We start from the raw sequence: 27,339 nt of genomic DNA, 5'->3' as shown, positions 1-27,339 counted from the left end.
ATTTGGGAAGTGCGCTTTTTTCCCCTATTTTGGTCAGTCTGTGCCTATGCCCTATCTTTGAGCCTGGCCACTACAATTTACCTCATAAAACCATATATTTTTGAAAACTAGACACCCCAAGGTACTTAAAATGGTAGTATTTAACCCTTTCCATGCATCAGATTCTACCACCAGCCTTTGCCACACTTTGTGGTAGTATTTTGTTTTGTATTTTTTTCACACAAATTGTACTTTGGGTATAAATTTATAGCTCTAGGTATACGTCACTATCAAACAACACCCTAATATGTGTTCAGGAACATCTCCCGAGTTCAGTCATACCCCACATGTATGGGTTTGTCTGGTGTTTGGGGTTAAAATGCCACATTTTGGAAGTGCGCTTTTTTTTCCCCCCATTTCGGTCAGTCTGTGCCTATGCCCTATCTTTGAGCCCGGCCACTCCAATTTACCCCATCAAACCATTCATTTTTTTAAATTAGACACCCCTTGGGTATTTGAAATGCTTTTATTTACATTTTTCCATGTCAGGATTTTTGGGAAGATACAGCGCTAATTTTAGCACTTGCTCATAATAATAAACTTTATTTTTTTATTTTATTTATTTTACTCTTTTTGGACTTTTTTTTTACATTTTGCTGGAACTGGATAGTTCCTCTAAAGCATAATAATTTTTAAATGTTACCATGTTTTTTTTAAGCTTTTTCTTTTTTAATTATTTTTTTTTTTTATATTTTACTAATCATATAGTGATTAGAAAGCTGGGCTCCATTGACTTGTATGGTTGAATGCAGTACCTGTATTCAACCTGCAAGTGGAGCCAGAGTTCTCTAGAGGGTCTGGAGACCGTCTAGCCAACTTTTAAAACTTTATTATTCTTTTTCCCGGGCCGCCGCCATCTTGCGGATGGCGAAGACAGCGTGCAGCTGCGGCTGTGACCGCTCTCCGGAGCGGTCACAGCCCACCCAGAGGTAAGTGTTTGGTGTCGCTGGATGCCTCCTGATCGAGGCATTCCAGCGACACCATTGACGTTTAGGAGGTGATCGTTGATCGCCTCCTAAACGCTTTTAAAACAGGCGTCCGCCGCCATACAATGTATGGCGGCTGTTGACGCCCCGGGGAGGGGCCAGACATGGCCCATCATGCCGATCTCGGTGTTGCTGAATGCCTCGACATCGAGGCATTACAGCAACACCGTTTAAGCTTAGAAAGTGATCGTTGATCACTTTCTAAGCTTGTTTAAGTCTCATGACGTGTCAGGCACGTCATAGGTCGTTAAGTGACCGTTTTTCATGACGTGCCTGACCCGGCAATGGACGTTAAGGGGTTAAACTAAATTTGGAAGGCGTCGGTGTGGAATCAGCTGGACCCAACAAACTACAGTTTTCAACCATGTAATTTTGACAGATTAATGTATATCTTCCAATTTTGAACCCGCAGTGCCAAAGAGACATACCCGACCCATGCATATGGCGTATTCCTTTACTCGGTGGACGTTTCTGAATACAAGTTGTTTTAGTAATTTTACGTACCCAGGGAAAAAATTTTAGTGTTTAGATAGAATGGGTTTGAAAAAATGAAATTTTACTGCAATGTTTAGGACAGACTGGCACTAAAATGGTTAAATCAAATAATTCTGTGTTACCTTTTGCAACTTATCAGGCCATGATCAAGTAAGCATAGCTGCAGAGTGCTGATAAATATCGTGCTAAATGCATAGTATTAACAAAACCATATGATCTTTATCATCGTATCTTACAGACGACTTGGTCATGAAGTGATTAAATACCATTTTATTGAAAATCTTATGAAGACATAGTATGTTAGACCATCATCTCTGTATGAAGATCTAACCCTGTCACACCTGGTGATCTGGGACAACGAACGCCTGGCGTAAGCATTAAATACCAAAGTGGAGGTTTTCCTTTCTCTGATCAAGAGGGGGTATTGCTTGAGTGCGAGGATGTTTTCCTGTAGGACTGGGGCTCCTCCAGGATTTCAAGAGTTCTAAGGATGACAGTGCCTTTAACCCGTTCCTGACAATGGATTTTTAAACATTTCTGCGATGTTTGTGTTTAGCTGTAATTTTCTTCTTTCTCATTTACTGAACCCACGCAAGTTATTATTATTATCTTTTAGTTAAATATCGCCAACAATTTATGCAGCTCTTAATATAATACATATATTCAAGGGGTATGACAAGACAAGAATTGACATTAGGTGGAGAGAGCCCTGCTCGCAAGTTTATAAGTTTTAAACTAAAATATGAAGTTGAAACCCTACCTGCGTGTTATACGCCGATAAATCCTAGAGCTGCACAATCTTCCCCTGCACAGCTCTCTCGCGCGCCCTCTCTGATGCCGGGAGCCGGGTGATGATGTCACTCCGGCCCCGGCATCAGCACAAAAAGTAAAATGCTGGAAGATAAAGAGGACCCGTACCAGATCTCCCAAACGGTAGGGAGTAATATATAAATTTAATGTGTGTGTCTCTGAGTGTGTTTGTGTGTCTGGCTGTGTGTGTGTCTTTGTGTGTGTGTATGTGTGTGTCTGAGTGTGTCTTACTGTGTGTGTGTGGTTTCCCAGATAGCAGTGATTCTGATGAAGTTTTTTTGTGCTTTTTCTTTATTCTTTATTTCTTTTATTACATTATAATAAATGTTATAATGTTATAAACATTATTCCAACATTAAGTTCATAGCTTCCAAGTTCAAACTTATTTTTTCTTACTCAAATTTCCTTGTTAAAATGGGGGTGCGTGTTATACACCAGTGCGTGTTATACGCCGATAAATACGGTATGTATTTTGGAAAGCTAAACACCCAGGTTTTTTTTCAAATGCTAGTATTATAATGCTTTACATACTAATCCTACTGCCAGTCTCCCTCTACACACATTTTAATTAAGGTATGAATTTACAGCTCCTAGTATATGTCAATGTCAAACATCCCTATATGTGTTCAGCAGCTTCTCTTTAGTACAGTGATGGGTTTGTCAGGGAAGTGTGTTTTTCAATTTGACATGTTAAAAATATTGCCCCATGTCATATTTGAAACCTGCTAATTCAATTTACCCCCATCAAACAATATATGTTTGGAAACTATACACCCCAGCGTATTTCAAATGCCAGCATTTTAACCCTTTCCATGCACTAATTTTACCAGCAGCCTTTTTTTTGTCATGGCTCAAGATACACCTTGCAACATTGTTAAAATAGCTTAGAGGAACACACAAACTAAAATTCCCAGGTCTTACCCACTGACCTAAGATTAAAGCCTTAATAGAGGTTATGAAAAGTAAATTAAAATGCTGTAAAATATTGGTAGATCTCAGTAAAACTGTGATCAAGGAGCTAAAATGTTTCTCTTTTCTTGCTTCACCATCGCAGTGATGTACAAAGATAGCTACAGTTATTGCCAGTGTTTTAATACACTAGCTGAAGTGTTCACATAAATTAGCCACCTATCCTCACAAAGTTAGACAAAATTACATAATGTTCACCTTCTGAGTGATTTAAAGCAACATAACTCTTTCCCTGGATTTTTGGGATGGAAATAATTGTGTGTAGATACTCATACAAGTCTAGAGATATGTGGTCACATTGTATTAAGGTAACCTCGTTTGTTAGTGGAATTTGACTCAAGTGCACTCAAAAAAATCATATCTGTTGAAACCTACTTAGGCTAGGTTTCCACTTGGGTTTTTGTCCTGCGTTTTTTTCTTGATGAAAAACGCCAGGAAAAACGCCAAAAAAACTGCCAATGCATTTACCTGCGTTTTGGCGTTTTTTCTGGAGTTTTTTCTGGCGTTTTAGCCTTTCTGTGGAAATTGCTTTTTTTGACCTTAGGCAGTTTTTCCAGCCTTTACAAGTTAGAAGTTTCACCCAGCTAAAAGGGATTAGGATAAATGGCAAGTATCTGCCCTCTCCTGATGTCATTTACTTGGTAGAGTTCTACTTAAATGCCCCGGCGGACCCTTTTGTCTCTTTTCTGTGGTTTGTAAGGCATGCTTTATTTCGAATGTCTGCTCCTCTGGGAAGATTGGCCCCAAATGATGGTGGAAATTGTTTGCTGTTGCTTTTGGCACGCAGGATCCAGTTGATGCATCGCGTATGTTTGTTTGTAATGGCATGTTTGTTCCAAATGGTGTAAAATTCAATATGAACCAGTCCAGGACTTTGTTTTGTGTGAAACTGTTTGTTTTCAGCCTATTTCTCGTAGGACACACAGATACTGGGTCCATCCTCTGCATTGTAACTGTGGAAAAAACACCATAAAAAACGCCAAGGCAATAAACCCACATGGCTTTTTCATGGCGTTTTTTCTCTCCCATAGACTTCTATTGGAGAAAAACGCCAGAGTGTCAACATGCTGCGATTTTGAAAAACTGCCACAGAGCCCAAAAATCAGAAAAACGCCAAAGAGGACTGAAAAAACGCCAAACAGAAAAACGCCAAGTGGAAATGGCATTTTGCGATTTCCTATTGAAGAACAGCTAACATCTGGCTGCTGCGTTTTTTCACTAAAAAAACGCCAGGTGGCGCTATTGGCGTTTTTATGGGCGTTTTTAGCAAAAAAAAAAACAAGTGGAAACCTAGCCTAATAGTTACATCAAACGTGTCGTGGTCCAGCAGTCTTTTATATAGTCAAACTGGACAACCTGTCAGATAAAAATGAAAACTCCAGTGGAATACCGAAATAAATATTTTAATAGGAGTTTGGAATTAAGTTCCAATCAGTGTAATCCAGTTGCAGATTTTGAGGGATAGAAAAACTCCCCCAACATCAAACCAATGATCAATTAATCAAGGCAATTTAATTAGCAGTACCTGTCTGCTACTTAGTATCTTTATTCCTTTGAAAGTAGTAAAGTGTGTACACATGGCTTCTGATATGTAAAACCCCATAGACTTCAATGAGTGTTTTCTTTCTTTTTCACACGACTGTATATGGAAGTTCATTTACATTGGTCAGCCATAACATTCTGACCACCGACAGGTGAAGTGAATAACACAGCTTATGATGGCACCTGTCAGTGGATGGGATATATAAGGCAGCATTTCGTCCTTAAGGTTGATGTGTTAGAAGCAGGAAAAATGGGCAATTGTAGAAATCTTAGCGACTTTGACAAAGCACAACTTTTGTATGGCTAGACGACTGGGTCAGAGCATCTCCAAAATGGCAGCTCTTGTGGGGTGTTCCTGGTTTGCAGTGGTTAATAACTTTGAACAGTGGTCCAGGGAAGGAAAAGCGGTGAACCAGTGACAGGGTCGTGGGTGGCCGAGGCTCATTGATGCACATGGGGGGGGGCGAAAGGCTGCCATGTTTTGTCTAATCCAACAGATGAGCTACTGTAGCTCAAATTGCTGAAAAAAATAATGCTGCTTCTGTCAGAACACACAGTGCATCACAGTTTGTTGCGTATGGGGCTGCAGACCAGTCAGGGTGCCCAAGCTGACCTACTTGTGATCATATGAACTGGCCCATTGAGCAATGGAAGAAAGTGGCCTGGTTTGATGAATGTTTTCTTTTACATCTCGTGGATGGCCAGATGCGTGTGTGTCACTTACCTAAACAATATATGGCACCAGAAAGCATCCATGGAGGCCCTACCTCGCAACTTAAGGGATCTGCTGCTAACGTTTTGGTGTCGGATACCACAGCACTCCTTCAGAGGTCTAGTGGAGTCCATTTATAACAACTCTCTGTACTCTCACTAAGCCAATGTTCAACCCAAGAAAAATAATTTGCATCTAGACCAATTTCTTTCAGTTTGAATACTAACCTATTGTGCGGAACCATGTCAAACACCTTGGCAAAATCCAAGTAGATTACATCCACTGCAAGACCCTGATCTACACTTCTACCTACTTCTTCATGGAATGCAATTAAATTAGTTTGACATGACCTATGTTTCTTCCCAATGAATTCCTGAACATTATCCCTTAATAACCCTTCAAATACTTTCCCAGGCACAGAAATTAAGCTCACAGGTGTATAATTTCCAGGCAAAGAGTTTGAACCCTTTTTGCATATAGGAACCACATCTGCCTTCCTCCAATCTTCTGATACGACTGAAAGAAAAGAATCCCAGAAGATTAGAAAGGTTCACTTATTTTCAGACTCAGCTCTTTAAGTACTCGTGGGTGAATACCCGTCGGGCCTGGAGCTTTATTGACATTAACTTTATTTAGTTGCTGCAGCACCTTGTCCTGAGTCATCCAATCACAATTTGTCATTTGTATTTCCATTGCCATAGGTTCCTCCTTATTATATACGGAGGAAAAATAGTTATTTAAAGTTTCTGCTTTTTCCTGGTCCTCGTTAACTAACACTCCCATCTCTGTTTTTAGTGTACCTACGCTTTCCTTTTTTGTTTTTCTAGAATTTATATTTTTCTGGATTGGTTTTGCTCTCTTTGGCTATCCCTCTCTCGTGTTCTAGTTTAGCCCATCTAATCAGCTTTTATATAGGATGCCTCTGATTTGTCTGATTCAAATGCTTTAAAAGCCCTTTTATGTTTCCTTATTTATTTCAGATACATGGGAATTGGACTTTCAGCCCAGGGTGTCAATATGAACAGATTGCCAGGTGAATCTTTTTTTTTTTATTTATTTATTTTTTTTTGGTGGGGGCATTCTTTTTAATACGAATTTATTATAGGATCTGCAGTTAAAAGCTTCTGAACACTGTGTGTCGTTGCGATTTTATAATTGTGATGTATAGTTATTAATGGCACGGTTTACTGTCCCAAGCTGCCTCACCATTAAATAATTTGTTAAAGTACATTATAAATACTTTAATATAAATTATTTACCTGTAGGAAGAGAGCCACTCCCACTGAAATATTTGGGAGCACTTTCTGTGCATGTGTGGTGGGGGGTCTCTTTAAATCTTCTGAAACTCATGTGAGCCAGCTGGCAGTGAGTATGCCATGTCTGTGCAAGTAGGAAGAATAGATAAGTACCGTATTTGCTCGATTATAAGACAACCCCCCCAAAATCTGAATATTAATTTAGGGGGGAAAAGCCTAAATAGAAGACGACCCTGTAAGTTTTACTAGTAAATGTTAATTCATGTAAACTATGTGAACTATTTTTTTGTTGTTTTTTTTTAAATAAAAGCTATGATTGAGAAAAATATTTTTTTGTTTTTATTTCATTTTATTTTCCAACCTGCCCCCCCAGTTATGCACATCTGCCCCCAGGCTTGCCACTCTGCCCCAGAAATGCCTTATACCCCCTATATGCCACTGTGCCCCATGGTATACCTTTTAACCCTCTAAATGCCGCTGTGTCCCATGATATATGCCTTTTTGACCCCCTATATGCCATTCTACCTCCAGAAATGCCTTATATCCCTATGTGCCACTCTGGCCGTTGGCAGCAGGGGTTGTCTGCGTCCATCGCGCATGCACCCTTCGGCTGTCAGAGAGAATTCCCCTCAGCGCTGCGGGGAACTCTCCTCTCTGACAGCCAGGGAAGGTCTGTGCGATCGACGCGGACAACCCCCGCTGCTAACGGCACCTCCTTCCGGCTGCAGCAGAAGTTGCCTACGCGTATCGCGTAGACGGCTACCCGCTACCCGCTGTCCCGACTACATACCAGGGAGTCAGAAGCACCAGCCGCGGAGGTAACCAGACAGGAGGTCCCCTGCAGCGCTGCGGGGGATCTGGATCTTAGTCTCATAATCAGACCTCTATTTGAGGTCTGATTATAAGACGACCCCTGTTAGTGTGAAGTCCTCCCCTATTAGTATGTTTCATCATCACTGGCTCCAGTCTCATAGTTTAGGTGGAAAGCAACATCCATAAAGACATGGTTAGATGAGTTTGGTGTGGAAGAACTTGAGTGGCCTGCACATTGACCCCATGGAACACATTTGGGATGAATTGAAACAGAGATTGCGAGACAGGCCTTCTCCTGCAACATCAGTGGTTGACCTTACAAATGCTTTATGTGACCCTTTTGATCAACATGTTTATAGGATTGCCTGTAAGTGTTGTTTTTGTAATTTGAAAGAAAGACGAGGGGGATAAGGGAAAAGAGGAGAGGAAGCCATTATATCTTGTCGACTTGCAGCAATTAAACAATGTACATTAAAGCAGATTACAAATTCTATTCTAAGCAACACAAGCTAGAAATATTACTTTTTGCAATGGGCGAATGAATCTTAAGAATGTCTCCGATGCTTTTATGGATCACTTTAGTAAGTTAATACTCCTTGATTTACACTAATCTTTCCCAGCCATGTGACAGATGAAGACATTTCTGGAGTGATTTAAACAATCACAATGAGAACAGTGATACAAATTAATATGGCTGCCTCACCTTTTTACTGCTCCCTATCTTCTCCAAAACATACTAACTTACCCTCCATACAGGCTTTAAAATTTCTGCAAAATGTATTGACCCCCCTGGCTTCCTGCACCAGTGAAACTATTCAGTTTCAGAGGATTGCTCTTCAGCACTGAGATGCAAAGAGGATTACATTTACAGTCATGAGTCCAAGCAAGGCTTCCACGCAGAACGCAGCAGCAGAACCCTATACAAAACGGGTGTTAACCCCTAAAATGCCACGATCGTGGCTACATGAGAGCATCAGTGCAACGTTAACCCCTTCAATGCCGCGGCATTTTGTGAAAAACTGTTGAGCCGAGAAAATCACTCCGTGTGATTGATTGAAGGCTCTGGGTGGCTGTGCTGTCTGCTCAGACACCTGGGCAGACAGCAGCAGCAGCGCCCCCACGATCACCACGATTGTGGGAGCGTGGGGGCATTTTTTTTGAGATGTCGTACTTGTTACGTCTGAGGGTGACGTGTGACCAGGAAGTACCAGGTACATCCCGGTCTCGAAGGGGTTAAATCGCTTGGCTTCTTTTGGAAAACTAGCAGGGGATGCCATGGGGGGGGGGCAAAAATGTAGTAGACATAAATATCTTCCCACAAAATTTTACCTGTGGACCAGCCTTCACTGAAAGAGACTTGCCCAATTACAGTGGTCCAGAGTAGGAAACAGCAGGTGCAAAAGGTCAGACCAAAAGATACCCGCTGCCTAATTCCCATCCCAAAGCATATACCTACATAGCCGCAAGAAAATCTAAACTCCCCAATTAGCCCCATCAGAGTGGTCCTGTGTAATGCCAGATCAATAAGGAACATGACTGCTGATATTGCTGACCTTATTGAATTAATAGATCTTGCTTGCATTACTGAAGCCTGGTTGGATGAAAATACAGGCCTCGTCTTGGAAGCAGCTGTGCCAAGCAATTATTCAGTACACTGTTATTCTAGATCCAACCACAAAGGAGGAGGAATAGCAATCTGCATCAAATCATTTTCACGTTCTAGGTCACTGTCACTTAGTACACCAAAACATTTTGAATGCATAGTATTTCCATAGTAAAAGGTTTCAGGATTCTATTAATATATATAGGCCAGTGATGGGAATCACAGAGCGTATCATCTGGAATATGCTGTTCAGCTCCCACAGTACTGACATGTGGAGTACCACAGGGATCTATTCAATCTCCCACTCTATTTGCTATGTACATGCTGCCACTGGGGGACATCATGGTTTCAGATATCACTGCTATGCGGATAATACACAACTTTAGCTTTTCTTTGCACCAGGAATTAAGGATTGAACACCTCTAACTAAGAGATGCTTAGCAGACCTCGTAAAATGGATGGAAACTAGTTGGCTAAAAGTAAACACTGATAAGACAATTTTTGCTGATCAGAGGAAAGAGGATCATTTCCCCAATCCAGATAATTTCCCAACCCATCGGGTGTAACACTTGGTCATTCAGAGCTATCCAGATCAAGCGAAGTGCGACACCTTGGAGTGTTGCTTGAGAGTGGTTTGTCACTTAAAAATCAGATTTCTGTTGTGTCAAAATCTACCTTATTTCATCTGTTGAACAAGATATAAACTCCTAATACCACCTGAGGACACAGACACCCTAATCAATGCTTGTGTGACATCTCGTCTGGATCTCTGCAACGCACTATACCTAGACCTCACAGAAAAATAACTTCATCACCTACAGATGGTCCAAAATGCAGCAGCCAGGCTATTAACAAATCAGCCCTGCTTATGGCATATCACACACTTTGTCCTCTCTCTGCATTGGCTTCATATTAAATAGAGAATCTATTTTAAGGTGGGCTTGTTGATATTTGAAGCCCTAAAGAACCAGGGTCCCTGTTATTTAAAAGAGTTATCACCCTACATTGCCCCTTTGATCTACACATCTTTCTCTTCTTTCAGTGCGCACAAAACCAGACGCCAATGCATTCTGCCATGCTGCTCCTACAGTCTGGAACTCTCTGCCACATTCAGTCAGGGAAGCACCATCTTTAGAGACTTTAAGTGAAAGTCTTAAAACTCAACTTTCTCCCAAGCATTCAGCTAATTCACTTTTACTGTTCTCATTAATGTCCAATTATGTACGTAAATTAAGTTTATTTATATAGATATATATATATATATATATATATATATATATATCATATTTGCTCGATTATAAGACAATGGTTTTTTTCAGAGCAAATGCTCAGAAAAATAACCATCGTCTTATATTTGAGGTCGTCTTTAATAATTAGGGCTGAAACAACTAATCGATCAAATTGATAATAATCGATAATGAAAATCGTTGACAACGATTTTCATTATCGGTTAGCCGAATCGATTTTTATCGATTATAAAAAGAGGGTTTTTTTGCAGAGGAAATGCTCTGAAAAACTCCTCTCCTTTATATAATCCGACCTCAAACAGAGATCAGATTATAACACTAGAATCCAGATCCCCCGCAACGCTGCAGGGGACCTGGATTCCCCTCACTGTCATCCGGTGGGTGTCAGTGCGATGCGCACAGACAACTTCCGTCTCTCCCCTCCACTTCCGCTCCTACATGCAGTGGCAGCATCACATGATGTAGAAGCGCCAGCAGAAGTGAAGGTGAGTAACGGAGGGTGTCTGTGGGGGTCTGCACAATGCGCACAGACAGCCTCCGTTACTGCCCTTCACTTACGCTGAGGCTTCTATGAAGCTGCAGTGAAAGTGCCTGTCAGCAACAGAGGTTCACAAGACACTAGGGAGTCAGGAGAGACAGGCAGAGCGGTGTATGGGAGGGGGGAGGAGGCAGAGTTGTGTATTGGAGCCACCCTCCCATACACCACTCTGCCTCCTCCCCCTCCCATACACCACTTTGCCTCTCTACCCAGCTCCCTGGTGTTGCAACCTCCGTTGCTGACAGGAGGCAGAGTGGTGTGTGGGAGGGGGGAGAGGGGCAGAGTGGTGTGTGGGAGGGGGGAGAGAGGCAGAGTGGTGTGTGGGAGGGAAGTATAATGAATTTCAGGGAGGCAGAGTGGTGAATCAGGAAGTATAATTAATTTCAGGGTGGTGCAGGGCATTTATGGGGGCGGAGTGGCATATCGGTGCACAGTGGCATATAGGGAGGTATAAGGCATAAATGGGGCGAGTGGCATATTGGAAGTTATAAGGCGTATCAGGGGGCACAGTGGCATATAGGGGGTGTAAGGCATATCAATATTAGGCATATCGGGGGCATAAGGTATATCAGGAGGCTCAGTTGCAAATAAGGAGTATAAGGCATATCGGGGGCACAGTGGCAAGCTGGGGGTCAGATGTGCATAACTGGGGACAGTTTGGTAAATAAAAGAAAATATAAACAAGGCTTTTTTCTCATAGTTTTTATTAAATATGAAAAATAGTTAACATGAATTAATATTTACTAATAACTGTATTAAAACCTAGTGTGAGAAACACTGTTTGGGTTCTTGTAGCTTTTATTATTATGTCAGTAAAATAAGAAGGTGAATAGAGAGAGGCCTTTGCGATAAAGAGATGAAAGTGTAAATTGTACGTTTTTTATTACATTATTTTAAATTTAAAACAATTTGCATTTTTTTATTCGATTAATCGAAAAAATAATCGGCCAACTAATCGATTATTAAAATAATCGTTAGTTGCAGCCCTACTTATAATCAGACCTCAATTGGAGCTCTGTCTGAGACTAAGATCTAGATCCCCTGCAACCCTGCATGGGACCTGGATCCTCCTCTCCGGCAGATGCGCACAGACAACCTCCGCTGCTGCCGGCACTTCTGCCGGGGCTTATGTGACTGAGCGCCGCTGTCAAGTGACCTTCAGGTGCTCGGTCACAAAAGCCCCGGCGGAGGTTGTCTGTGCGTATCGCGGCTGCTGCCACTACACACCAAGGAATCTAAAGCACAGAGAGAAGTCTAGGGAAGCACTGGTAAGTCTGGGGAGGGTAAGAGTGGTATATGGGGGGTATAGGGGCTTTCTGGAAGTCTGCGGAGGGTAATAGTAGCATATAGGGGGTCAAAAAGAATATCAGTGATGCAGGATGGCATATAGGGGGTTAAAAGGGAATATCGGGGAGGGTAAGAGTGGCATATAGGGGGTATAAGGCAAATCTGTGGGGGCAGAGTAGCATATGAGGGGGTATAAGGCATATCTGGGGGCAAGTTGGCAAATAAGAGGAAATAAAAACAAAATGCATTTTTCTCAATCAGTTTTTATTAAATATGAAAAAATAGTTTACATGTGAATTAATTTTTAATTTCTTATAGGGTAGTACTATATTCAGGCTTTTTTTCTAAATTAATATTCAAATTTTGGGGGGGTCATCTTATAATCGAAAAATACGGTATATATAGTTACCCCTGTGAAGCGCTTTGAGTTCCGCTGGGAGAAAAGTCTATATAAATGCCTGTTTTTGTTGTCACAGTTGAATGTCAAAGTAAACGAAGTGATTAGGAAGCTGATTAGTAGTGTTTGCAGACTCTACAGTCCATGCAAGGTTTCTACTAAACAGACAGATGCTTCCTTTGGCATTGGCTTTAAGCTGCAGGAAGTGGAATGCCTGAACCTCAGTTTGTTTTACATCAGTGTAAAGGTGTTCATACTGAGTGCTATTTTACTGGGTATGCTGAGCCATCGATGCTGGCTCTACCAGAAAGACAAGAGACCCGCCAATATCTGGAGCTGCAGTTCAGTTTATAACCCATGTATAACCCCCCAAAAAACAGTTTTTGACATACTTGGTATGTCAGCAGTTGTATTACTGTTGCATTTGTAGAAACTGCAAATATGCCTTTTTGTATACTAGATTAAAAGTTGCGGTTTAAATAATATGAAGCATTTGTATTTGTTTTTTCTATACAATTCACTGCATACCTTCCAATAATAAGTTGGAGGAGTATTTCAAACACTGTCATGGTTAGCTGTTCCACTGTCCTGCTTTTGTGGGGAGACCCTTTATCTCCCTGGTTCATGGAGGTGAGTAATCAATGGAGGTTTATGCTGTTGCAGCACAGACTGCCAATGCAGCTGCTATGTGCCACAGGCTGCTGAATGGCCATGCCTCAGCCTCTTGCTGGACTTTCAACACAGATGGGCCTGACTTTGACACCTGAATTGTTGGGGCTATGTTACTATTATATTTTTCTAAGGCATTTAATAAATGCCATTTGAATTGCCATGCACCCTTTTATATGACTAAGCTATTCAGATAATGTTATGTAGAAAACAAGCTTGTGTTCCTTATGGACAGATGAATAAAATTATTTGTGTTTCTGTTTGCTAGGTTGGGATAAACATTCGTATGGCTACCATGGAGATGATGGCCATTCGTTTTGCTCTTCTGGGACAGGACAACCCTATGGACCCACATTTACCACAGGGGATGTAATCGGCTGTTGTGTCAACCTCATCAACAACACTTGTTTTTACACTAAGAATGGACATAGTCTTGGTAGGTTAGAATGCATAAACATTCTAGAACTTTCTAATTATCTACATTAAATGTTTTCCTGTTTGCGTTTTTGTGCATTCTCATCGTATGCCAGCATCTTCTATGCTTTCCCCTTACATTACTTGATGCTCGATCAGGCACAGCCCATACTCGAACTACATCATCTTCCCTGTTCCATGCTTTTCTTCACCTTTGGTGTTTTCTGCTTTTCTGCTTAGTCCATAATTTTTCTTCTCATTTAGTGTAACCACACAAATATATATTAATATATAGTATGAAATAAAAAATAAAAAACATTTATTTGCAAATTTTGTATTCAGAGTTACTAACTTCAATAGCGCTCAAAACTGCAATATAATCATATGTTTCAGAAAAGACGACAACAGGGTATAGCAGTAGGATCGTTTTGATATATCTTGTGAATCCCCAATGGACTTCTTGCAGAGGCAGGGACACATCCTGCAGCCTGGAACATCCCCCCCCCCCGGACAGCAGAAGCCAGCATCCCCGGCTTTCTGCTGCCCGATCTGATGTAACAGCTTCTGTCACGAAAGCCCTAAAACTCTTACATTTTTAAACGCCGATCAGGCATTCCCTTCCCTGTAGGTCATCGGAGGACAGGATATCCCCTGCAAGGATATCTGATCGCTCCGATGAGGCACAGACACTGTGATCTCTGTGCAAGTCTGTGGGGATCCAATCGATTCAATCTAATGGAACTATGCCTGAACTTAAAAAATCCTTGAAGATCAGTCTTCAGGGATTCTTTACGTCATCACGTCCGCCATCTGTTCAATTTACCTCTTTGAAACAATATATGTTTGGAAACTAGACACCCCTGAGTATTTCAAATGCATATATTGTAACTCTTTCCATGCACTAATTCTGCTACCAGCCTCCGTGGGAGTAATTTTCTTTTGTGTGTTTCCCCCCCCCCCACACACACATTTTACTTCATATAGAAATTTACAGCTCCTGGCATATGTCACCATCAAACACCCTAATATGTGTTAAGCAATATCTCCTGAGCACAGTAATACCACCCATGCATGGGTTTGGGTTGTTTGGGGGGTAAAAAGGTCACATTTGGGAGGTGGGTTTTTTTCGAAAAATTGGAATTTTGACATGCGGTCATTGTGCCCCATGTGTTATTTGGGACATCTTTTGAAGCCGGTAAAACTGACCCCATCAAATCATATATTTTTGGAAACTAGACACCCTAGGGTATTTCAAATGGCTGGTATTTTAACTCTTTCCATGCACGCATTTTACCGCCAGCCTTTGTCAAAGTTGAAAGATAACTTTTCAACAGATGTAGACATATCCCACTTGCCTTTCCAAGTGGCCCACTGCAACCACAAATCTAATGGGAACACAGGAATTTGAGTTTTTTTTTCTTTACTTTCACATGTTTCGGATGGGTGTTTCACACTAAACTACCTGGAAGAAAGAAAACACAACAATAAATCTCCTGCTTCTCCTAAACACATAAATACCACATACAGTGTGTGTGTGTGTATATGCGTATATGTGTATATTATATCCAGGATGGCACATCAATGCGAGCTGTGGCAAGAAGGTTTGCTGTGTCTGTCAGCATAGTGTCCAGAGCATGGAGGCGCTACCAGGAGACAGGCCAGTGCTTCAGGAGACGTGGAGGAGGAGGCCATAGGAGGGCAACAACCCAGCAGCAGGACCGCTACCTCCGCCTTTGTGCAAGGAGGAGCGCTGCCAGAGCCCTGCAAAATGACCTGCAGCAGGTCACAAATGTGAAGGTGTCCACTCAAACGGTCAGAAACAGACTCTATGAGGGCCTGACGTCCACAGGTGGGAGTTGTGCTTACAGCCCAACACCGTGCAGGACATTTGGCATTTGCCAGAGAACACCAGGATTGGCATATTTTCCACTGGCGCCCTGTGCTCTTCACAGATGAAAGCAGGTTCACACTGTGACAGACGTGACAGAGTCTGGAGACGCCGTGGAGAACGTTCTGCTGCCTGCAACATCCTCCAGCATGACCGGTTTGGCGGTGGGTCAGTAATGGTGTGGGGTGGCATTTCTTTGGGGGGCCGCACAACCCTCCATGTGCTTGCCAGAGGTAGCCTGACTGCCATTAGGTACCAAGATGAGATCCTCAGACCCCTTGTGAGACCATATGCTGGTGCGGTTTACCCTGGGTTCCTCCTAATGCAAGACAATGCTAGACCTCGTGTGGCTGGAGTGTGTCAGCAGTTCCTGCATGAGGAAGGCATTGATGCTATGGACTGGGCCGTCCGTTCCCCAGACCTGAATCTGATTGAGCACATCTGGGACATCATGTTTCGCTCCATCCACCAACACCAAGTTGCACCACGGACTGTCCAGGAGTTGGTGGATGCTTTAGTCCAGGTCTGGGAGGACATCCCTCAGGAGACCATCCACAACCTCATCAGGAGCATGCCCAGGCGTTTTAGGGAGGTCATACGGGCACATGGAGGCCACACACACTACTGAGCCTCATTGTGACTTGTTTTAAGGACATTACATCAAAGTTGGATCAGCCTGTAGTGTGGTTTTCCATTTTGATTTTGAGTGTGACTCCATATCCAGACCTCCATGGGTTGATAAATTTGATTTTGTTGTCGGCACATTCAACTATGTAAAGACGGAAGTATGTCATACGATTAGTTCATTCATTCAGATCTAGGATGTGTAATCTTAGTGTTACCTTTATTATTTTACGCAGTGTGTGTGTATATATACCGTATTTGCTCGATTATAAGACAAGGTTTTTTTCAGAACAAATGCTCTGAAAAATACCCCTCGTCTTATAATTGGGGTCGTCTTATAATCAGACCTCAAATAGTTCTGACTATGAGACGACTAAGATCCAGATCCCCCGCAGCTGCAGGGGACCTGGATCCTCCTGTTCCCCCCCGCCCCACTTACCGGTACTTCTGAGTCCCCGGTGTGTAGCTGGGGCAGCGTGTAGATGTCTACGCGATTCGCGTAGACTACTTCCGCTGCAGCAGGAAGGAGGTGTGGCTAGCAGCGGGGGTTGTCTGCGTCCATCGCGCAGACCTTCCCCGGCTGTCAGAGATCAGAGTTCCCCGCACCGATGCCGGTGCCGCACCGGTGCGGGGAACTCTGATCTCTGACAGCCGGGGAAGGTCTGCCTGCGCGATGGACGCAGGCCTCCTTCTGTCTGCAGCGTAAGTGCGTGGGATCTACACGCTGCCCCGGCTACATGACAGGGAAGTCAGAAGCACCGATAAGTTTGGGGGGGCGGGGGCGGGGAGTGTTAAATGGGGGCATAAGGCATTTCCGGAGGCAGAGTGCTCTGTGAAATGCCTTTTAACCCCCTTAATGCCACTCTGCCTCCAGAAATGCCTTTTTAACCCTCTATACGCCACTCTGCCTCCTGAATGCCTTAAACCTCCCTATATGCCACTCTTCCCCATAATATGCCTTTTAACCCTCTAAATGCCAGAGTGGCATATAGGGGTATAAGTCATTTCTGGAGGCAGAGTGGCACATAGGGGGTCAAAAGGCATATCATGGGGCACAGTGGCATATAGGGTTAAAAGGCATATCATGGGGAACGGTGGCATTTAGAGGGTTAAAAGGCATATCATGGGGCACAGTGGCATATAGGGGGTATAAGGCATTTCTGGGGCAGATGTGCATAACTGGGGGGCAGGTTGGAAAATAGAAGGAAATAAAACCAAAATATTTTTCTCAATGCTTTTATTAAAAAAAATAGTTTACAACGTTTACATGAATTAACATTTACTGGCAAAACTTTTTCCCTGTAGGGTCGTCTTATATTCAGGCTTTTTCATTTTTTCCTAAATTAATAATCTGATTTTGGGGGTCGTCTTATAATCAGGGTCATCTTATACTTGGGCAAATACAGTAATACAAAAGGAGGGGGTGGCTGGGGGTAATACACATGGCAGTGGGGGCATCAACAATAGCACTTCCCTCTTTCTACTGCTAATACATCTTGCTATACAACCAAGCATTCTGCTAGCATTACCTGCTGCTCTACTGCATTGTCTGCCTATCTTTAAATCCTCAGAAATAATTACCCCTAAATCCCTTTCCCCACATATTGAGGTTAGGACAGTATATAAATATTACAGGGGCGTCCAACATGCGGGCCAAATGCGGCACGCAAGACCTCGAGCTGCGGCCCGCGTAAGATCGGCAGCCAGGGCAACCGATCTTGCGCGGGCCGGACCTCAAGCCCTGCTACAACAAGAGCCCTGCTACTTACCTCTGGGAGGGTCTTTTGTACTGCATAGAGGAAGCGGAACCCAGCAGAGTTCACGTGACATCACATGACTCTGCTCCAGTCCTGCTTCCTTCCTGGTGCAGTACCAGAGAATGCAGAGGGAGGCCGCGCCCCCTGCTGAAGTCTGTGAGTGGCATCGAGGAGCAGCAGTGCAGGTAAGGGGGTGGGGAGGGTGTTTGAATGAGTATGCGTGATTGAGGGAATGAATCTGTGAATTAGTATATGAATGAATGAGTTTGTGTGTGATAGCATGGATGCGTAAGTGCTGTAACCTAGGCATGATGGGACTGTGATTGTTGTTAGCAATCACACTCCTATCATGCCAAGTCAGCCAGTACATAATGAAACCTAGCTAGCTGCCCCCTTGTGTATTGATGCTGCCAGCAGTATGGGGTCTGCACATCACTTACAGCCACCCTGTACCAGCATGTAATGGCTGACTTGGCATGATAGGAGTGTGATTGCTAACATCAAGCACAGTCCCATCATGCCTAGGTACCAGGATTTACTGGTTGCCTGGGTATGATAGGAGTGTGATTGCTGTTAGCAATCCTATCATGCCAAGTCATATTGCTAATTTTTTTTGTCCAATTGTGGTGCGTTACCTACTTTTATTAAAAATGTGAGTTTTTATTATTATTTTTAAAGGTGGGGGGTCATTTTCGGTTTTGGCTAAGTGAACCGTGAATGTTTTGGTCCAGAATTTTCATTTTGGTGCATCCCTAGAATAAATAGAACTATTTCATTTTTAATTATCCTGAATTTGTAGTCGCACAACTTTCTAAGCCCAGAAATCAGTGAGAGTAAAAGTAAAGGTTTTGTGTCATTTACTTTATTTTAATCTGCATATTTTATTAAAGGCCATATTTTCTCACAGTGAAAAATGAGTGCGGCCCTCGCACGTATACAATTCTGGTGAAGTGGCCAACTGCAGAAAAAACTTGGACACCCCTGAAATATTCTATACTCTGCCCTTGGGTGTCTATGCCCCAGATGCATTGCTTTGCATTTATCTACATTAAATGCCAATTGCCACAGCTCTGACCATTTTTCCAGTTTACCTAGATCATTTGCCATTTGTCTTCTTCCCCCAGGAACATCAACCCTGTTGCAATTTTTTGTGTCGTCGGCAAATAAACATACCTTTCCATCAAGACCATCTGCAATATCACTAATAAAAATATTAAAGAGAATGGGTCCAAGTACAGATCCCTGAGGTATCCCACTGGTAACAAGACCTTGTTCTGAATATACGCCATTGACTACAACCCTCTGTTGTCTGTCACTCAACCACTCCTTAATCCATTCAACAACATTGGGATCTAAACTCAGAGATTGCAGTTTATTATAAGTCTTCTATGTGGCACAGTGTCAAAGGCCTTACTGAAATCCAGATACGCAATGTCTACTGCACCACCTTGATCAATTACTTTAGTTACCCAATCAAAAAAATCAATAAGATTTGTTTGGCATGATCTTCCTGAGGAAAACCCATGTTGTGACAAAGCAGTGTAGAACATACATGTTTTATGCTTCAGTGTGGCAGAGGCTATTCTGGTGTGTGAGTGTCGGTGTGCACTGTACTTACTGTAGTAAAAAATTTATTTATTTAATGTTTACTTATCCAGAGATAAAACGCCCTCCTGAATTTGTAGTCACTTTAGAAGACAAAACTTTCTAGGCCCAGAAATCAGTGAGAGGAAAAGTAAAGGTATTGTGTTATTTACTCTTATTTTAATCTGCATATTTTATTATCACAAAGGATTAATCGCAGACACTTGAATGGTGGTTGGGATCTTCAGAGTGAAACCCAATTTAGTTGTAAGGACTAATTTCATTATTCCCTTTGGTTTCACAGTCCTTCCCCTTAAGAGAGGATCTTTTACATAAACACACTGGCAGACCACTGTGCACCATGAACTGTGTGCATTTTTTTAAACAAAATTAATAATGTATCTGGGCTAAGGTATTCTTTGGATGATTCAGTGCTAGAACAGTTGTGGTGGTATTAATAGCCAAAAGTTTCTTACAAGAATATCGTGAAGAATAATGTGATCACTGTTTTTTCCCACTGAATAAAATGGAGCTTTTTCATCTAAAAATGTTTGCAGTAGCAAATGTTTTTATTTCATTTATTAGGGCCTTTTAACATGTTTGCTTTCTTGGCATTTTAATACAAATAATGTGATACAAAGATTGTTTTATAGTTATTTGTATGGCAAATAGTGTGACTCGGGTATGTATTAGGGGTGCGTGTGAGTATAAGAGCTCGGCCGCGAGATAAACCATATGGTACTGATCTCCAAATGTTTCCAGGGCTGCTTTTCATTCCCAGTCCGGCCCTGGATATAACATTGTTGTGAAACAAGGATGTAGATGGGGTCTTCAGATATATCCATTGTTCCAGGATATATTTCCTTGCTACTGCCAGGATTATGCATATTAAGGTCACATAACATATTCCCTCAGTGGGCATAATACCATGAATGTCTTCCTCCAGTGTTTGGTAGTTTCTAATGCGTAACTGTTTCAAGAAACATTGAATAGACGCTCAATACATTTGTATTGGAGGGCAGGTCCAAAAATTATGGAACAGATCTACAATCGTGTTTTATACTTTGGGCAAGAATCAGTAGAGATTATTTAAATAATATTATTTAATTAAAACTATGTGGGGAGAGATAAGCTTGAGGTACAATTCTAAATTACATTTTAACCCCTTAACGACCTTTGCCGGTTCAGGACCGTCATGGAAAAACGGTTACTTAATGACCTTTGACGGCCCTGAACCGTCAAAAAATTAAATAAGCTTAGAAAGTGATCAACGATCACTTTCTCCACTAAAACGGCGTTACTGTAATGCCTCGATGTCGAGGCATTCAGCAAGGCCAAGATCGGCATCGGGGGCCATGTCTGGCCCCTCCCCGGGGGCGTCAACAGCCGCCATACATTGTATGGTGGCGGATGACCGTTTTAAAAGCGTTTAGGAGGCGATCAACTTAAATGGTGTCGCTGGAATGCCTCGATTAGGAGGCATCCAGCGACACCAAACACTTACCTCTGGATGGGCTGTGACCGTCAGTGATGGGCAGTGATGTCACTAGATGAACCATCCTGTACCAGCAAAATGTGTAAAAAATAATATAAAAAAAAGTATTAAAAAAATAAAATAAAAAAAGTTTATTATTTTGAGCAAGTGCTAAAATTTCTCAAAAATCTCAACAAAGAGTTAAAATAAAAGCACTTCAAATACCCAAGGGGTGTCTAATATAAAAAAAAAAATTGCTGATGGGGTAAATTGGAGTGGCCGAGCTCAAAGATAGGGCATAGGTACAGACTGACCAAAATGGAGAAAAAAAGCGCACCTCCCAAATGTGGCATTTTAAATCTCAAACAACACGACAAACCCATGCATGTCGGGTATCACTGCACTCAGGAGATGTTCCTGAACACACATTGGGGTGTTGTTTGACAGTGACATATACCAGAACCTGTATATCTATAATTAAAGTACAATTTGTGTGAAAAAAAAAATAAAACAAATTACTATCACAAAGTTTGACAAAGGGTAGTTGTATAATTGGTGCATGGAAAGGGTTAAAATAGCAGCATTTGGAATACCCTGGGCTGTCTAGTTTTCAAAAATATATGGTTTGACGGGGTTAAATTGAGTTAACCGGCTTCAAAGATATTCCAAAGCGGAGATGGAGGCAGAATGACCAAATGACCACCTGAATTACACATGCCCCAAAAGTAGCCCTTTACCAGCCAAACAATCTGACAAACCCATGCATGTGGGGTATCGCTGTACTCAGGAGATGTTCCTGAACACACATTGGGGTGTTGTTTGACAGTGACATATACCAGAACCTGTATATCTATAACTAAAGTACAATTTGAGTGACAAAAAAAATAAACAAAATTACTATTACAAAGTTTGACAAAGTGTGGTTGTATAACTGTTGCATGGAAAGGGTTAAAATAACAGCATTTGAAATACCCTGGGGTGTCTAGTTTTCAAAAATATATGTTTTGAATGGGTTAAATTGAGTTAACCGGCTTCAAAGATGTTCCAAAGAGGAGATGGAGGCAGACTGACCAGATTTGTTAAAAAAAGGTTTGGAAATCATAAAACGCTGCTTGTACTTATTGCCCTATAACTTACAAAAAACAGCAAAAAAAACATAAAAACATTGGGTATTTCTAAACTCAGGACAAGTAGTAGAATCTATTTAGCTAGTTTTTTTACTTGCTTTTTTAGGTGAGTAAAAGATTTTTCAAATAAAATGTGGTTTTTTTTTCAATTTTTCACCTTTTTTTTTTTTCTTTATTGTAAATGAGAGAAAATTACAGCTGAACACCACAAAAGTATTAAAACAGCCTCGGTCCCACAGGGTACAAAAAGAAAAAACGAGCCCGGTCCTTAAGGGGTTAATATACGAGCTAGAATGTCCCAATCTACAGGTAGCCAATGTACTTTTGAGCAAGTTCTCTCTGAGTGTTCAAGAAGTGCTCACAACACACCCACACATATGGGCTTGAGAAATTTGGTTGCATTAATCTATAAACTAATTTTGTAGATGTATGAATCATGGATAATGAGTGTTGGGAGTAGTGTGTGTGAGAGGGCAATGGAGGGGCTGAGGTATTGTTCAAGGATAGTGTCTGTATAATTCAAGTATGAGATCCAGTCCGCCGCATACTGGTATAGAACCACTACATTATAATCCCTAATTGTGGGTAGATTCAATACTAACCTCTGTTTGCCCTCTCGGAGATTAATAGCTGCAGTTTAAGATCTCTTATTATTCCAAATACAATTTCAAAACATCATAGCCAACCTCTTCCTTTTTATTTAAATAAAAAAATAAGGTATTCTGATTCCCAGGTATCAGATGGATTTGGCACTCCATTGTATACCTAGGTCAGGCATATTAGACGGTCATCTGAGTGGGTTTAAACCCTGGATATCCCTGGATGAATTGATCAATTGTAATAGTGGATCCAGTGTTAAATTAAATAACAATGGCAAAAGTGGCCTCGCTCCTCATCTTTCTAATTGGAGTAGAATCTAATCCATTGGTGGCTCAAACTTTCTTCGGCCGGGATGAATTGCTGATCTGGCTGTCTGTAATGAAGTTTTGAGGATGTCATGGAGTCCAGGCCTCAGGATTTCACAATGGAAAGTCCTTCTTCCAATGATGTGGTGGCGGTGTCGTTTCTGTACATGAAAAGGAGAATAGGATATCCCCAACGATAAGGAATTTGGTGAGAACGGAGGAGCTCTGTGACAAGAGCAAATGTTTGTCTTTGTTGAAGCGTGAGCTGCGAAGGATCAGTTAATGTTCTGAAAACGGATTGGCATGTCAGGTTTGCGCCTTGTGTATATATGTAACGGGATCTTCTCCAAGGAGAAATATGAAAAGTTATCGGACAAACTTAGGTAAGGCCTCCTGGACAGTTTCCTCAGGTATGCCCCTGAGATGGATATTGTTTTGACGAGAACCATCCTCTAGGTCCATGATTTGTGGAGAAATTCTAATTCCGATAGTGTATTAATCATCTACTATTGCATTATGAACTACGGTGAACTCCTCCATCCTCTGATCTTATTGGTCTGTTCTCTTGCCTAAGTTGTTGGCAGTCTCTCTCGCACGCAGAGACTCTGGCAGTCTCTCTCGCACGCAGAGACTCTGGCAGTCTCTCTCGCACGCAGAGACTCTGGCAGTCTCTCTCGCACGCAGAGACTCTGGCAGTCTCTCTCGCACGCAGAGACTCTGGCAGTCTCTCATAAATAAGTGAAATCTACTGTAAAAAATGCACTTTGAACAATTTCCTGCTGTTTACCGCAAATGCCCTGAAAAGCTCTACGTGATTCACGTAGACAACTTCTGCTCAAGCGCGTAGAGCTCTACACGCTGCTCAGACTAAGCACCGGGGACTCAGAAGCACCTTAAGTTTGAAGGAGGGAGGGGGAGGGAGTGTTAAATGGGGGGGGGCATAAGGCATTTCTGGAGGCAGAGTGCTCTGTGAAATGCCTTTTAACTCCCTTAATGCCACTCTGCCTCCAGAAATGCCTTTTAACCCTCTATATGCCACTCTGCCTCCTGAAATGCCTTATACCTCCCTATATGCCACTCTGCCCCATAATATGCCTTTTAACCCCCTAAATGCCAGAGTGGCATATAGGGGTATAAGGCAATTCTGGAGGCAGAGTGGCATATGGGGTCAAAAGGCATATCATGGGGCACAGTGGCATATAGAGGGTTAAAAGGCGTATCATGGGGCACAGTGGCATTTAGAGGGTATAAGGCATTTCTGGGGCAGTGTAGCAAGCCTGGGTGCAGATGTGCATAACTGGGCGGGCAGGTTGAAAAAGGAAATAAAAACAAAATATTTTTCTCAATCATAGCTTTTATTAACAAACAATTGTTCACATAGTTTACACGAATTAACATTTACTGGTAAAACATTTTTCCTATAGGGTCGTCTTATATTAAGGCTTTTTCTTTTTTTCCTAAATTAATATTCAGATTTTGGGGGGTCGTCTTATAATCAGGGCCGTCTTATAATCGAGCAAATACGTGTATATATATGTGTGTGTGTGTGTGTATATATATATATATATAATGTAAAAGGGTGAAGCCGTATTAGTCCAGTAGACACGATGTCAAAAAATAGAGTATTGCAGAGTATTCGGTGATACCTTTTTTATTAGACTAACATAATATTAAAAAGACAAGCTTTCGAGAGTTATCCTCCCTTCATCAGGTCTGAAGCAATACTAATAAACATGATAGAGGTTACAACTTAAAACAAGTGATGGTGTAAGAGAAGGGGAGTGGTTGAGTGGGGTGTCGTAAATAATAGGTCTGGAGGTGAGACATGTAGAGAGGTAGAGGGATAACCCAGGGACAGAACAAATAAACTTAGGGAAACCAATAACCACAGTAAAACATCAAAGATAACAGCAATTAGACATTGGATGACTAGATGAAGTTCATATGAAGTTCTGGTAGTGTGTAAGGAAACCAGAATCCACATTAAGTCCCTCTTTTATGGTGTTGAAATGTGTAATCATTTTCATCTCAAATGTTTTTCTTTCCTGAGAGTCTCTGAAATTTCCTTTGAGTACTTTAATTTTTAGGTTATGGATGGAGTGATTGTTCTGTGTGAAATTATTTCCTACCGGGGTGCAATATTTGTCTTCCTCATGGTTTTTGATGGAGCTTCGGTGCAGGTTCATTCTAAGGTGCAGATTAAGCCCAGTTTCTCCAATGTAGCACCCTTTGTCACATGCAGAGCATTGTATCATGTACACCACGTTTGCCGATGTACATGAGTAAGAGTCTTTGATGATGTATGTTTTGTTGTTGTGACTGGCTGTGTTACTGTCACATATATGTTGGCAAAGTTTTGCAGCGGGATTTGTTGCATGGTACAGTGCCATTCTGTGTATGCTCCTGTTCTGGGGCCAGTTTGCTGCACACTAATCGTTTCCTCAGGTTTGGTGGTTGTTTGAATGCCAGTATTGGGGGCTGAGGGAATATTTTTTTCAGTATGGGGTCTTCTGAGAATATCGGCTGTAGGTCTTTAATAATTTAAATAATTTTGCGGATTTCCTCAAGAGTTGGGTTGTAGGTAACTACCAGAGGGATCCTGCTTGTGTTATCCTTTTTTTTGTATTCTAGAAGCCTTTCCCGTGGTGTTCTTACAGCAGATTTAATTTTTTTGGATATAGTTTTTTCCTTGTAGCCCTTCTTCTGAAATGACTCTGCCAGCGCGCCCAGGTGTTTTTCTCTGTCCTGAGCAGATACGGTGGTATCTTATGGCTTGGCTGTAAATGACACCTTGTTTAGTGTGTTTGGGATGAAAGCTTGAATTGTGAAGGTAGCTGTACCTGTCTGTGGGTTTTCTATACACGGAAGAGTGAAGAAAGCCAGAGGTGACAGTTATAGTGCAGTCCAGGAAGCTCACACTGTGTTTTCAAAAATTCATTTTGAATTTTATAGATGGGTGGAATGAATTGAAAGATTCATGGAATTTTAAAAGGGTTTTCTTCTCCTTCTGTCCATATTATGAAGATGTTGTCGATGTAACGGTAATAATTATGCGGTTTGTGGGGGTGAGTGGCTAGGAATCTCTGTTCCAAGTCAGCCATGAAAAGGTTGGCATATTGCGGTGATATTTTGGTGCCCATGGCTGTCCCGGTCATTTGTAGGTAGTTAGTGTCATAGAACTTGAAATAGTTGTGTGTCAGTATAAATTCTATGAGCTTGGCGATGGTTTCACTATCATATTTTTGTGTGGCATTGCTGGAGGAGAGGAATTTGATGCAGGCCTCAATACCATCTTTATGGGGGATGTTGCTATATAAAGACTCCACATCCATGGTTGCAAGTATAGTATTGGCAGGAAGGTTACTAACTTGGCTCAGTTTATTGAGAAAATCAGTGGTGTCCTGTATAAAGCTCTCAGTGCTGATAACTAGGGGCTTAAGAATGTTTTCTATAAGGCCAGATATAGATTCGGTAAGAGTTCCCATACCTGTAATAATGGGCCGTCCTGGGTTGCCTGGCTTGTGGATTTTGGGCAGCATGTAGAAAGTGCCTATTTGAGGATTTGAAGGCACAAGATTTTCTAATTCTTGTTGCATGTATTTTGAGAAGGATCTGATAAGTTTGGTAAGATCTTTTGTATATTCCTTGGTGGGGTCCTGGTTCAATTTTTTGTAGTAGAATTCATCTGCCAATTGTCTATTTCCTTCTGCCATGTCCTTCCTTCTGCCATTAGTCCTGGGTGTTCATGATGATTACTGATCCGCCTTTGTCAGCTGGCTTGATGATTGTTTTTATTATTCATTAAATTGTTCAAGGCATTTCTTTCTGAAGGTAGGAGGTTGTGTAGCATTTTTTTCTGTTGTGTGGTAGCGAGGGATGCTACTCTTGTGCGGAAGCTTTCAATGTAGTTGTCCAATTTCATATTACGTCCTGTTGCAGGTGTAAAGTCTTTGTTCTTTTTTCTCTCATTTTTAACAGGACTGGATGTGGTGTTTTCTTTCTCAAAGAAAAATTGCTTAAGCCTCAGTCTTCTAAAAAATTCCTCCAAGTCTGAGTATAATTGAATGTGGTCCAGTTTTGTGCTTGGACAAAATGTAAGCCCCTTGGATAGCACTGTTTTCTCAGGTAATGATAGATTATGATTGGAGAGGTTGACAATTTCATTATTGTCTGTGTTGCTTTCATGGTGGTTAACCTTCTTAG

General features: G+C 41.7%; 1 protein-coding gene across 2 annotated transcripts in view; it reads left to right on the top strand.

Annotated features, from left to right (window-relative positions):
• The window catches only part of RANBP10 (RAN binding protein 10), a 78,441-nt gene that overhangs the window by 8,990 nt on the left and 42,112 nt on the right, over nt 1-27,339 (top strand). For both annotated transcript variants that reach the window (XM_053449725.1, XM_053449724.1), the window contains exons 3-4: nt 6,534-6,586; nt 13,632-13,799. In XM_053449725.1, the coding sequence (XP_053305700.1) occupies nt 6,534-6,586; nt 13,632-13,799 (221 nt within the window). The remainder of the gene's footprint in view (nt 1-6,533; nt 6,587-13,631; nt 13,800-27,339) is intronic.

This window comes from Spea bombifrons, chromosome 10 (assembly GCF_027358695.1).
Source record: "Spea bombifrons isolate aSpeBom1 chromosome 10, aSpeBom1.2.pri, whole genome shotgun sequence".
NCBI lineage: Eukaryota > Metazoa > Chordata > Amphibia > Anura > Pelobatidae > Spea > Spea bombifrons.
This window is presented reverse-complemented; position numbering and strand designations above follow the sequence as displayed.